This window comes from Lontra canadensis, unplaced genomic scaffold (assembly GCF_010015895.1).
Source record: "Lontra canadensis isolate GAN:19392208 unplaced genomic scaffold, GSC_riverotter_1.0 scaffold57, whole genome shotgun sequence".
NCBI lineage: Eukaryota > Metazoa > Chordata > Mammalia > Carnivora > Mustelidae > Lontra > Lontra canadensis.
The window spans coordinates 12,459,081-12,472,786 of NW_022631051.1; the positions used below are offsets into that span (position 1 = coordinate 12,459,081).

The window sequence follows — 13,706 nt, forward strand, 5'->3', positions numbered from 1 at the left end:
GGCACCTGGGTGGTGCAGGTGGTTAAGCATCCAACTCCTAGTTTTATCTGGGTGGTGAGCTCCAGATCGTGGCATCAGGCCAGCTGGGTTCTGGGCTCTGGCGAGTCTGCTTGAGACTCTCTCTCCCTCTCCCTCTGTGTCTCCCTCCTCTCTCTCTCACTCTCTCTCAAATAAATAAATAAAATCTTTTAAAAAAGAGAGAGAGGGGCACCTGGGTGGCTCAGTTGGTTGAGCAACTGCCTTCGGCTCAGGTCATGATCCTTGAGTCTCAGGATCGAGTCCCACATCGGACTCCCTGCTCAACAGGGAGTCTGCTTCTCCTGCTGACTTTTCTCCACTCATGCTTTCTCTCTCTCATTCTCTCTCTCTCTCAAATAAGTAAATAAAATCTTATAAAATAAAATAAGAGAAAGAGATTTATTTATTTATTTGAGAGAGAGAGAGAGCACAAGCAGGGGGAGCGGGAGAGGAAGAAGCAGGATCCCCGCTGAGCAGGGAGCCCGATTCGGGGTTCAATCCCAGGACCCTGGGATCATGACCTTAGCCAAAGGCAGCTAAGCTGAAGGAGCTTAACTGACTGAGCCACCCAGGCCACCCTAAATGAATAAATCTTAAAAAATAAATAAATAAGGAAGTCCATTTTAGGAGAGACACACAGGCACAGGTAAGATAACCAGGTGACAACAGAGGCCCAGGTGGCAGTGATGGAGATGGACACCAAGGAATGCCAAGGATGCCAGTCACTGCCAGAAGCTAGGAAAAAGCAAAGGAAGATTCTTCCCTAGAGCCCTCAGGGGCACTGCAGCCCCTGCCAACCCCTTGATTTCCGACTTCTAGTCTCCAGAACTGTGAGGGAATATGTTTGTTGCTTTAGGCCACCAAGTTTGTGATCATTTGTTCCAACAGCCACAGAAAACTAGTAACAGCCACCTACTTTGCCTATGTTCATATACCCTAAAAAGGACAGGTACAGAGGATTCTGATCAGTCCTGAGCCTCTACCTTTGTCCCCCTCCCTCCACCATGGGGATTCCTGGCCCCGCAGCAGGCTTACAACACTTGCCTATAGAGCCAGCTCCAAGAGAAACTGTTTCCATCGAGGGTTTGTCTGCTTCTTTCTTCCTAGTGAGTTCCCAAACCATCCTTCATCCTTCTTTGACATTGCTGCCAGAAGGCTTGTTGTCACCTGGCTACTTGCTAAAGTACCATAAACTTGCAGGTACCAGGGCTTAGACTCTCCCGCTGAGCAGATGGAGGAGAGGCCCAAAGCCTGAGGCAGGTCCAGTTCCAGCCACATCACTTCTCCCCTTCTACTGGATCATCCGGACCATGGCTCCCTGTTACTCCAGCGGGGCCACCACGTGGAGTGGGCAAGGGTGTGGGAAGCCAAAGATGTGACTGGTGCTGCTCCTTGTCTCCACGCAGGCCCCACTTGGGGCCCAGGATGCCCCCAGGAAGGCCTGGGGTCCAGCTGTGTCCTTCCCACCTGAGTGTCTGGCTCCCCAACTTCACGCCTCACTGGTTGCCCCAGGGACCTCCATATCAGCCCTAGCGGCTGGGAGGGTGATCAGAGCACACACCCGCCCCCCACCCCTGACCCACCCACTCAATGGGGTCTCCACAAACAGAGACCTACTGAGTAAGGCAATTCCAGGGAGAGAGGCCTTTACTTAAATATACATGGAGATTAGTAAGGGGAAATGCTGCCCCCCCCCACGCCTGAGGGCACAGCTCTGTCTCGGGGGCCTCCTGCCCAATTCAGTTTAGTCCAGAAACACTCCCTAAGAGCCAACTCAACCTAACCACCCCCAAAGGAGGCAGAAGGAGGCCCATCCAGGGATCCAGGCCCAGACGCCACCTCCCTCTTTTTCTGGGAAAATGTCCTCCAGGAATCTCTCAGCCAAGAACACAGAGAGTGGGGTGGGACCTCAGAGGTGGGGCTGGGGGCAGTTCTCTGCTTTCCACAGGACTCCAACTCTGAGCACCCCCACCTGTCACTGGCTGGGTTGCCCCCTCCCTCCCCACCCCCCCACACCCCCACCTCAGCTTTCTCATGTTTGAGGGGACAATGTCCAGGCCTGGCTCGGCCTCTGGAAGGATGTGGTCAGAATTTGGGAGACATCCCAGCTCTGGGTCCAGCCCTGAGGATGTAGAGGAAAGGGAGGGGTTTCTTACCAGGCTGTCAGCTCTGGACCGGGGTCTCAGAGGTCCCTGGGGCAAGTGGCTGCTGCTTAAGTCTCTGGTCCCGTCACCACCACGTCAGGTCAGCAACAGCGCCTGGGCCCTGGAGGAAGGCAGGCCAAGCGGTCATGCGGGTTTGCCAGGAAGGAAACCTGTGGTGCCAAGGTGGCCCCAGGACAATGCTGACTACAGAGGGGGGTAGTGGAGGCTGCTGGGTCCAGCTGGCAGATGGCAGGGGAGAAGGGGGCCCAGGATAGAAAGGCCCCAGGAGCAGTCCCAACAGGGGCGTCCAAACAAGCAACAACAGGGGTCGGGGTTCAGTGGACAGTCAAGTGACAAGGACACTAAGCTGTTCTCTGTCTTGTACCAGAGGCTCAGCCCCGAGGAACCACAGAACCTGGCACCTTGTCCCCAGACACGCTCCTGGACGGCAATACTTAACCCAAAAGAGGAACTGAGTTTGCCCTCACCTACCATGTGCCCTCAGATGGCCACACCTCACTGCCCACATACCCTGTCTGTGCTCACCCCTCCTGCACCTGTCCTCTTGGGCTGGACACACCCTCTTTGCTGTGGGATTTGGGGGTCTGGAACCTCAAATGTCCCCTACCCAGGGAATGTGAGGGCCCAGAATTGGGGGGCCAGTAGGGGAGAGTACGCCCCCAAGAAGGCTCCTAGAGCTGGGTAGGTCCCTAGCTCAAACATGATCCCTGGAGGAGCCAGGACCCCCCTCCTCACACTGCCTCCGCACCCCTGTCAAGCTGGGAGACCCAAGCCTGGGGCAGGTGCAACTGACCCCCTGCCAGCCCACGCAGAGTTAGCCCTCCGGGTTAACCAGCACTCTTCATTCCCCCAATCTCCCAGGCCTGGGTCACAGGGAGCCCGCATCACCTAGCCTGCCCACAGTTGCCCCCAGCCAGGCAGGGAGGGGTAGTAAATATTTGTCAAGCAGGAACATCTATGCTGGACAGGTCAGTTACTACAATCGCCCACTGCCGGGGAAATTCCTGAAGGCAGCTGATGGTACTGCCTAAGTCTGGCAACGGAATCCCCACACAGCCCGCCCTGACTCCGAGTCCAGTGCTCTTTGCACCACCAAAGCGACTGTTCCACAGTCAGCATGGAGGCCATGGCCAAGCGCCACCTCGTCCGGCCCCGACTCAGCGCCTCCCCCAACCGCTCCGGGCCCTGGCGACATAGCTCTGGCGCCCATTCCAGCGCGGGCCCTAGCGAGACCTCCCGAACCGAGTGTTTGGGAGCTCGGGGGCGGGGGCGCCCAGCAGGAACCGCCCCCCCCCCCCGCTCCCTTCCATTGCTGCGGCCCCGCCCGGGCGCGCACCACCAGATCCCGAGCTCCCCACCCGCTGCAGCCCCGGCCGGGGGCGGTGCGCAGACGGCTGGGACTCCCTCCAGCTCCGCGCCGGCAGCTCCGCGGCCATGGGGGCGCGGCTGGGCCGGCGGACAGGACCCGAGGCGGGCTCGGAAGCCGGGGCGGCGGCGGGGTGCGGGCCCGCGCCCTTTGAGCGCCGGGTGCGCTGGCTCCGCGAGATCCAGTCCATGCTCCGTGAGCGGCGGCCCGAGCGCGCCCGGCAGCTACTGCGCCTCCTGCGCCAGGCGAGAGAAGGAGCGGGCCGGCCCGGGGCTGGAGGCCGGGGAGGGGCCGGGAGGTGCTGCGGAGCTGGCCCGGGGCGCGGGAGACAGGGCTGGCCCCAGACTGCGTGCGCGGGCCGGGAGGGTTCCGAAGGGAAGGGTGCGACCGGCTGAAGGGTCTTGTCTGGGCGAGAGGGCGAGGCACAGAAAGCAATGGGCTGGGGTGGAGGCCGGCGGGGCTGCGGAGGTGGGCTGGGGGCTGTGAGTGTGGAGACGGGGATCGTGACTGCAGTCCACTTCTCCGGGGTTGGAGAGGTCAGTTGTGTGTGTTGAGGGAGCCCCAAGCCTGGAGCTAAGAACCCAAATTCAGGCCTTGGCAGGAGAAGAGTAGGGCTGGGAGGAGCAGCAAGGGAGTGGAGGGAGGGGAACACGTCTTGTACTGAGGGGCAAGGGGAAGAGGACAGCTCCTGGCTCCTCCAGGGTGAAGGGAGGCACTCACTGCACAGCACCCTGGAGAGAGGACCCCAGAAAGTGACAGCCCAGCTGGTCAGCCGGTGCCATCTCATCGTGACATTATGGCAGCTACAACTCACACCACCCGTCCTCCTGATAGGCAGGTCACGCCCATTGAGTACATACACTGGCATCTGTACATCACAACAGCACATCTGGACTTGGGTGGGGGTGGGGGGGTGCACCTCTGGTCCCACACACACCGGGTACCTGAGCCAGCCTGGGGTGCCCTAGGAGACATGGGTTCTGGTCCCAGCATCAACACTGGGCAAGCCACTTTCCTCTCTGGCCATGTCCCCATCCCCCACAGCAGCTGCTGCCCCAATATGCCCCATCCTGGAATCTGAAATCAGCCATGCGGGTGTTTGGCCTGCAGGTAGATGATTAGAGAAGGGAAACTGAGGCTTGGAGAACAGTGGCAAGCCTATGGCCACCAAGAAAATTAAGGGGCAGCGAAGCCAGAGCTCAACCTCTAGTCTCCCAGCCCCACCCCTTGCTGCACTGAGTTTCCTTTATCTAGGCTCACTGGGCTGGAAAGGTGGGGCTGGCCCTTTAAGAGGAGCTGTCCAGACCAGCAGAAGGCTGGCTGTGGGACTGGGGCCCTGTATGGGTCAGCTTGGGCTCACCAGCTAGACCTCTCTTCTAGATCCTCCCTAGCTGGCATTTGTAACTTGAATGGTGTTTTAAAATGCAAACAGCAAAGCAGCACCCAACCAGCTAGACCATCCAGAGGTACAGATCTTTGTGATGGTATCTGGAGCCCAAGGCGCCAGCAGGACATTTTTTTAAAGCCGGGAAACCAGCTATGTTGCCCCCTCATGTCTCAGAGGTCAGGATTCCCATCGAAAGAGGGGGCTGTCCAGCCCCACAAGCCGTGGGGACTCTGCAGTTATGGTCCTTGGGCCTTCCCACCTGGCCTATCTTCCTGTGCACAGGGGGTTTACGCACAGAGGGTCTCACTCTCTGGCTTGGGGAGGACCCAGGGGTCTGGAGGCCCCTCCTGGCTGCACCTGTCCCATCAGCTTGTCAGAATTACTCTAAAAGGGTGTTCAGTGCCAGACCAGGCCTATGGGAAGTCTGAAGGACTGAAGGCAGGGAGGCCAGGTCAGGCCAGAGGCCCAGTGGTGAGGTGTCTGTGAGGGGTAGGAGACATGGAGGCCAGAAAAAGAGACTGGGGGGCTGGGGAGGGTGGGAAGGCCAGGCTGTGCCTGAGTCTCTAGTGTTATACGAGAGCATTTGGTCTCCACCAAAGGGGTTAAGGGTCGAGCTTAGGTATGTGTTTCCTGGAGCTGGCTCTGGCAGCCCAAGGGTTGGAACTAGGTGGCTGTTGGGAGGCAACAGGCCCAGGAGGAGGCTGTTAGGTAGAAAGGCCTGAAACTCCTTGAGCAGTAGGGAGGGAGAGCTGGGCAGAGAAGGGTGAGGGAAGAGTGCAGGGTGGTTCTGGGCTCCTGCTGGGATGGTGGGAATGGTGATGCCCTTTACTGAGCTGGGGCACAGGAGGCAAGGCCAGCTTCAAGGCAGGAGGTGAACACGCCCAGTCTGAGCTGCCTTTCGGACATCTGAACGGAGAGAGAGGTCCGTCCCCCACAATGGGGCCTGCACCTGTCAGCAAACAGATGGCGGCCAGAACTCGGAGACCTTGGGAATAGGTGGAAGAGAGGCAAAGGGTCCTGAAGGAATGCTGTAGGACAGCGGCACTGGGGGGTTATCAGAGAAGCCCCCAAAGAACCCTCCAGATAAGCCCAACCCCAGAGGTGGCAGGTGGCACAGTACCATGTTTCCCCTCCAGGGAAAATAGTCTAAGGGTTTTAGAACCTCCTTAGCACCTCCCTGAAGGGCCCGATGCACTGACACTTTCCTCATCCAAAGGGTCCCCACTGCCCCTGGACAGCAGGCCCACTGCCGCCTGGGAAGAGACTCCAGCAAGCATCAAGGAGGGAGCCCAAGAGAGGGGAACAGATGTGAGGAGCTGGCTTGGATGAGGGCCTGGAGAAAGGAGAGCCTGACTCCGCTCACTCAACTCTCCTCACCACTCACAGGACCTGGGCCTCGAGGGGACCCTCCTCACCGACATCCTCTACAGGAATGTGGCCTTCCTCAATCTGGTGGACCCCATCTCCCATGACCTGCTTGTGAACCTGGCCCGGGACCTGCAGTGCCCCAAAACGGTGAGGCCTGTAGACACGGACCTCAGACTGGGCAACGCAGCTAACAGGGACCAGGAGCGCCCAGGGCTGGGGGCTAGGAGCCTCGTCCTCATCTGGCTTGCTTCAAGGCCTTAAGTAGGTTAATGTCCCTCACTGGGACCTAAGGCCAGGTTCAGTGTACTAGGAACACACGTGAGCTGTGCTTTCCTACTCTCCAAAAGTCGTGTGTTGGGTAGACCTGCTTCCTGGGCTCCAGGACCTGGGACCCAGACAGAACACCACACAGGGACACTGGGACATAGAATGTTCTGACAAATCTGATGGAAACAAACTCCCAGCCTCTGAGCTCCTGGGGCCAGAAGAGAGCCACCTTAGGCTGGAACCCCTGTCCACATGTCCCCATCCTGTATGGATACACCTGGGGCCTCCATTCCCCTTCTCCCAAACCACCACATCCGCTCCAAACCCCACTCTGGGGGCACCGGCAACATCCTTCCCATGAGCATCCTTCCCATGCTGTGCTCCTGACACGGCCACCACCCCACAGTCACAGTGAGTCTCTGTGTGAAACAAGGGTGCCTGCTATGGGCACAGCCAGCTCCAGACCCCTGCATCTATACACAGCGGTCCCCAGGGGTTCTGAGGCTAGCCAAGAGCCACATGGCGACGGGCAGGGCTTGCTGCTGTGCGTACACACTATTGACAGAGGAACGGGATGAAGAAAGTGCTGGATAGCGGAGTGTGCTCAGTGCCAGCTCCAGGAAAACAGAGCATCCCTGTTTGTCCTCCGAGCTAGATCTCTACGAGGGCCCACCTCAGCCCAGGAGAGATCCAAGTGGTGGTACCTTAACCATGAACCCTCCCAGCCCTGGCAGCCCAGACCCAGGCCCCACAGGCAGGCTTGGAGAGTGAGAGGAAGAAGAGCGTGCTGACCTGGCTGGTTCCCATTCCCTGAGGGTGGCGTCAGTGAAGCAGGGCTCCCTGGAGGGGCCCGGTCCTGCCTCCCCTGGTGACAAGTCCCCCGGGGAGCGCTGAGGGTGGGCAGGGAGCCGGCTGATAGCCCGAGACACTGGCCTTGGGCCTGAGGACAGGGAACAAGGGCCCATTGTCTGGGCTTCCTCCCGCCTGGCACTGCGGGCCTCGGACCAGCCTGTCCAGTTACCAGCGGGCAGCCTCCCCTGGCTCTGGGCCAGGCTACAGCCAGGGTCGGGGGTGGGCGGGGGAGGCTAGTGGGCAGCTCAGCGATCCATGATGAGTCATGTGCTGGGGCACACACTTGGATCCCCAAGGCCCATGAGGGGGGAGGGATGGGGCTCAGCCTCACCCTGACAACACTGCCCCCCGACAGGACTATGAGCTCTGGAAATCCTCAGATAAGATCTGCCGCCAGCTCATCTACCACCTCACCCCTCACTCCAAGCGGCAGCGAGGGTCCAGCCTGCCCCGGAGGAAGACTCAGAGCTGGTAAGGGGAGCCCAGCCACAGCCCTACCTTGTGGCCCCTTAGGGTCCCTTTCTAGGCCAACCAGGAGAGGCAGCTCAGCAGGCAGCGGGGCCCTGAGCCTGTCCCCAGTGAGCCCCTCACCCTTGTCTGCATCGAAGCTCTGGAATGTTTCCCAAGCCTAGCTGCAACCCTCTGTGTGACCTGCCTCCTGCCGTTCACTTGCCCCTCAATCCCTGGCTTGTCACAGGGCCTGGCCCCGACCCCAGGGCCAAGGTGACTTCAGCAGACATCCGCTGGATCCTCTCAACAGGCTGTGAGGGGGACGGATTCTGGCTCATGATGCCTATTTCGCAGGAAAGGAAACTGAGGTTGGGAGAGGCAAGGTGGCTTGCCCAAGGCCACACCTGACCCTGATTTTCCTACAGCTCTTTGAAAAGCCTTTGCCAGGCTGCCTGAAGTGAAGGCCTCCATAGCCATCCTGAGAACTTGCTCTGCTGTGGGTCCCCCTCCCAGTCACTCCATCACAGCTCCATGGCCAGATGCAGCCTAAGGACTGCCTGCAGACACCCAGGTCCAGGGACCCAGAACCGCAGCCCCAGTGCTCTCCCTTGCTTGCTTCCTCATACTTCGAGCCTGATGGCTCATGACGAGCCCAGAGCCCATGGGGTTGTTCCCTGCCATGCTGAGTGAGGGCACTGGAGTTGGTCCCACTGCCTCCCTGCATAGTAGGCCATGTTCAAATGACAAGAGAGACCCAGAGGGGGTTCCAGAGTTAGGGGGGACCCTTCTCGGTCTCTAAACTTCCTTTCCAGCTTAGAACACAGGGGCCCTTCACCTACCAACACCTCCCTTCTTGCTACTCTGGACCTGTCCTCCTCTAGTCCCCAAAGCCGGGGGGACTAGCCTGATAGCCTGTCACCCTCATAGGAACATCTATCTTTACCCACAAAGGATCAACCTTAGAGGAGGCGTGGGAAAAAAGGTGTGGGCTCCGGAGTCAGAGACCCTCATTTTGAAGACTTGGCTTCCCTCCTAGTGGTATGTGACCATGGAAGAGTCCCGTCACCTCTCTGAGCGTCATTCGCCCCTCTGCAGAATGGGATCATTGTTCTTACTCTAGATGTAACACATGTGGTGACCCAGGCACGCAGTAGGCTTTTGTAATAATAACGGATTAGGGAAGCTTAACATGTGGACGTTTGTTCCTCACAACAGCCAGGTCCCCTTTTCACCAAAGGAGAAACTGAGGCTCAGAGAGGTTCCAAGAATTGCCCATGGCCACCCACGTAGGAAGTAGCGGTTTGATCCCAGTGCCGCCTGACTGCAGGGCCCAGTCCCCCTACCACCTGGTGGGCTGCCCCAACGGGTCACTCTCTGCAGCCAGTGGGGACTTGCCTGGGCCGTGGACCCTTGCTCAATCCATCCTTGCCTGCCACCTTCCCACAGCCTCAAGAACAGTCTCCAGATGACTCAGCTGGCAGGGGAGACCGTGAACCTCTCGGGGATCCCACTATCCGCACGGGACGTGCAACACATTACCCGCTACCTGCGAAGCCAGGGAGCCGGTCTTACGGTGCTGGACCTGAGCTTCACGGGGCTGAGTGATGAGCTCTTGCGCCTGCTGCTGCCCAGCCTCTGGTCACTGCCCCACCTCACCCAGCTCCTGCTCAACGGCAACAGGCTGACAAGGGCCACTGCGCGCGAGCTCACCGAGGCCATCAAGGACTCTGCCAAGTTCCCCGCGCTGGCCTGGGTGGACCTGGGCAACAACGTGGACGTGGCCTCCTTGCCCCAGCCCCTGCTGGTTGGCCTGCGCCGGCGGCTCAGCCAGCGCACCTCACTCCCCACCATCTACGAGGGCCTGGACCTTGAGCCTGAGGGTGGCGTGTCTGGGGCCAGCTCTGCTGCCTCCACCTGGGGTTCTGCAGCCACTGGGCCAGGGTCTGAGCCCCAGGCCTGCTGCACGAGGTGACCCACCATCCATCTCCCACCAGAAGGCCAATGCTCCTAGGCACGGGGGATGGGGGCGATGGAGGCCCTCCAGGCCTCCAGGGATCCAGCGTATGTGCTCGGCCTGGGATGGAGTGTCAGGCTTCTCTCAGCAGGGAGCACCCAGCACCTGCTGGGCCCATCCTGCAGTAAATGGTGATGCCCTCTTCTGCCTCAGCCTTTCTGCACCGTGGACCTCAGGGCCACTTAGTGCCAGCCATGCTTTTGGAGTTGGGAGAAGGGGTGGCCAAAGTGTCACCTGAAAGAGAGGGACCGAGCTCACACTGACTTCCTCCAGGTGCTCCCTGGGCAGACACCCAGGTGTGGGGTTGGGTCCATCTGTGGGCTGGGGAGTTAGAGGAGGCCGCCAGGGACCTGACCATCACATCTGTGTGGGGCCTGGAGAGGAGCAAGTGGGGAGGCCACAGAGGGGCAAAGCTCAGAATAGAGCCCCACAGTAATCTTGTGCCTGAGCCCAGGACCCCCGGGGCTGAGGACAAGACTACACTGATAGGAGGCAAGGTTCATCCCCCGCAGGTTGCGTGCTGCCCACCACCCCTAGTACCAACCCACAAGGCTCCCTGTACCTAGTGGGTAACTCTGTGGGGTTAGAAGATACCTGAGACCAGAGACAAAGAGTTTGTGTGTTCCCTCCAGGGCCTGAAGGCCCATGTGCACAGTCCTTCCCTCTGGTAGACCCCAAGAAAGCGCGCAGGAGGTGGAGGTGGGCCCAACCAGGAGCAAGAGATAGGGGGTGGAGTGTTCCTAGGGTTGCCCCAGGGGTAGCTGTTCCCAGCAGGAGGCTATCTTCCCTCCCCCCAAAATCCATCAGGGCAGGCTCCAGATCAGAGCCTAAAGCCATGGTTGCCCCACCCCGCCCCCAGTGTTGTGTGGAGGGCTGGAGTACAGCCCAGCTAGGAGTTGGGCAGGGCAAAGACAAGGAAGAAATTTAAAGAGGTCCTGGGGGAAACTGAGTCCCAGAGCGGGGAAGCCAGCGGCCCAAGTCTCCCATGCAGAGCCAGGTCAGGTCTGAGGCAGTGGGGATCCTCACAGATGAGGAGAGACCTGATGAGGGGAGAGAGGGGCCCCAGGCCAAAGAGAAGGTGGGGCTCCTCCCTGGGCCTGCATACCCAGCCCACCAACTGACCTTCCTCCACAGTTGCGCCCATGGGGGGACCATGATTCAGCACGGATTCTAGGTCGGCCAGATATACAACAGCCTCTTGGGCCAGAAATGTGATGGCCAAGAAGGGTGAGGACGGCACGGTGCTCTGTCCTAGGACCAGGCAAGACGTGGGGAAGAAGAAAGCGCCTTCTGTTGCTACCCGCCCACCCCGAGGATAGGCCCCTGCCAGCCTGGCTGCTTTTGGAGGAACCCCTATCTGGAGGTGGTGGGAAGGGTGTGAAAACACTAGGTTCAGCCCAGCTCTGCTTCTGACTTGCTGTTGGGCCCTGGCCAGGGCTTCTCTCTCCCGGCCTTGGGGCTCTCCTTTTCCCCTCTGTGTTAAATAGGGCTGGCTCTCCATCGTCCCGTCCAGCTCTCAGCCCTCCATCCTGGGGCCCTCTCAGTCCTCCTTGTTTTAAAAACATAGGCCTGCCCATCGGCTTGGGAGCCACACAAGTGTCTCTGGTGCCCTCACTCCAGAACAAGGGGCTCAGGCTCCCCAGAACAAGGCAAAAAGGAATGGGAGGTGAGAGGGGCCAGCGGAGAGGAGAAAGATGGAGAAGCCAGCTTTGTACTGGGCAGGCTGATAAGTCCGTCACAGGCAAGCAGCCGTGTTCTCCTGTGATTCCTTGCTGGAGAGACGCCAAGCTCTCTGTTCCCCACGCCGCCCTCCTGCTCCCCTTGCTCCCTGCCCACCATTGGCCCCAGTCCAGCCCACAAACCTGCAACGTCGCTGCTGGGAGAGACTCCTGCCAGAATGGTGTGACGACCTGAGCAGGGTGTCACCAGGCGAGCTCTGGGAGAATTCAGGCGGCGGCAGCTGGTCTCAATCTCCCCGCCTCTCAGACGGAGGCACGCGATGCAATAGCTGAGCTCGAGCATAAACCAGCTCAAGAGAAGAGGGTTGGCCTTGTTGCCAGGCAGGTGTCCACAGCCCCTTCATGGGCCCTGCCGTCAGGGCCTCATGGCCACCGGCTACACTACAGGCAGGGACACTCCAGGAGGAGGGGGCTTGTGCCATGAAGGTTGGTGGGCAGAGAGCCCCCGCCAGGTGGGCTCCAGCCTGAGTTCCAGACCCTAGAGGCAGCAGATGGGCCTGCCCCAGGCCCAGTCTTAGAGGCAGTTAGGCTCTGCTGGTCGCAGTCCTGTCACCCACGGTGGTGTCCTCTTGGGGCCTGTTCCTTCATCTTGGGAACTAGGTGAACCAAGCCCCCCCCTTATCTTGATGGAGAGAGCATGACAAGGTCTGGAAAGTGCCTGCTGCATGGTGAAAGGGAGGCACAGGGCAGGCCCTCTTCAGCATCCCCGGGGCCTCCACCCTGGGCTCCCTGGCTGGGAATGGCAGGGGCCCAGACCCTCAGGACTAGGCAGAGCTGAAGCCCTTTATTTAGAGAGAGCGTTCCTGTAGCCTTTCCATGGGCCAGGTACTGTTCTGATGGCTTCACACTCCTTGAATTCTCTTCACACTTACAGGTAAGGAGCTGACACAGGGAGAGGTTAAGTGATCTGTCCAAGGTGAAGAGCTAGAAACTGGAGGAGCCGGGGTGTAAGCCAGGAGGCCCACCTTGTCTGTGATGCTAACGCCTGCCTGATGCTGCCTGTCCCACAGCTATCCGAGGGGCTGAGGATTTGACACAGGAGAACACAGGGTTTGATGGTGGGTGTCCTGTAGTGGGAGAGACCCTCACCCACACTCCCCGCACTCCACAAGACCAATCAGGAGCTCCCTGAGCCTGTTTCTTTGCATGCAGAATGGGTGGAGAGGGGAGCGGTGAGGACCCAGGCTTTGCCCTTCTCCAGGATTGAAAGGGACAGATGGGGAGTGGGTTCCGAAGTACTCAAAGGGCTGAATGAAGCCTAGCCCTGTACTCGGGGGCGGGGGTGGGGGGTGGCATGTAGTATCGACTCCCACTTCTGACAGTCTGCCTGGGACAACTGTAGGTGCCTTCCCCTCCCTGGGCATCAGCCTCCTCAAGTCTAAACCTGCCTTGCCAGGATGTTCAGAGCATCAAAGGGAGACATGTAGGTAAGACACCTGTGCTCCACAGGACCTCTGTGACCAACACTTGGGAACTTCTTTTCTGTCCCGGAAGGGAGAATATTTGAGCCCAGATAAGGTGCATCTGATATGAGTTTACAGCAAATGTCAGCCTCTGCTGAGTCTTCATCTTAAAAATCCAAAATCTCTGGCAGCTGAACCCAGTGGTTGATATCAGCCTAGCACAGAGGTTTTTTTCTGGGTTCTGGAAGGAGAGGAAGACACACTTCCTCCTCTCTCTTAGGGATAGTTGCCAATCATCAGTGAAAACCAGTATTTCCTTTCCCAACTGTATACTCCAATTTTAATTTCTTAAAACTGTATTTTTAATTTTTAATTTTTTAAAGAGAACTTATGTATTTATTTGTCAGAGAGAGCGAGTGCACAAGCAGAGGGAGTGGCAGGCAGAGAGAGATGCAGCCTCCCCACTGATCAGGGAGCCTGTTGGGGGACTCTATCCCAGGGCCCCAGGATCATGACCTGAGCCGAAGGCAGCCACTTAACCCACTGGGCTATCCAGGCAGTCCCTATTTTTTAATTTTTTAAAAAAGATTTATTTAGAGAGAGAGAGAGAGAGAGCGCGCACATGCATGTGAGTGTGGGAGGGGCAGAAGGAGAGAGAGAGAATCTCAAGCCGACTT

General features: G+C 58.9%; 1 protein-coding gene across 1 annotated transcript; it reads left to right on the forward strand.

The window, feature by feature from the left end:
* The first annotated feature begins 3,281 nt into the window (after positions 1-3,281).
* On the forward strand, positions 3,282-11,394 carry LRRC75B (leucine rich repeat containing 75B). The gene is given in 6 exon segments (XM_032876029.1): positions 3,282-3,468; positions 3,470-3,552; positions 3,554-3,794; positions 6,323-6,451; positions 7,779-7,894; positions 9,320-11,394. Coding segments are annotated over 6 exon segments (1,263 nt in total). The 5' UTR covers positions 3,282-3,300; the 3' UTR covers positions 9,846-11,394.
* Positions 11,395-13,706: the final 2,312 nt, after the last annotated feature.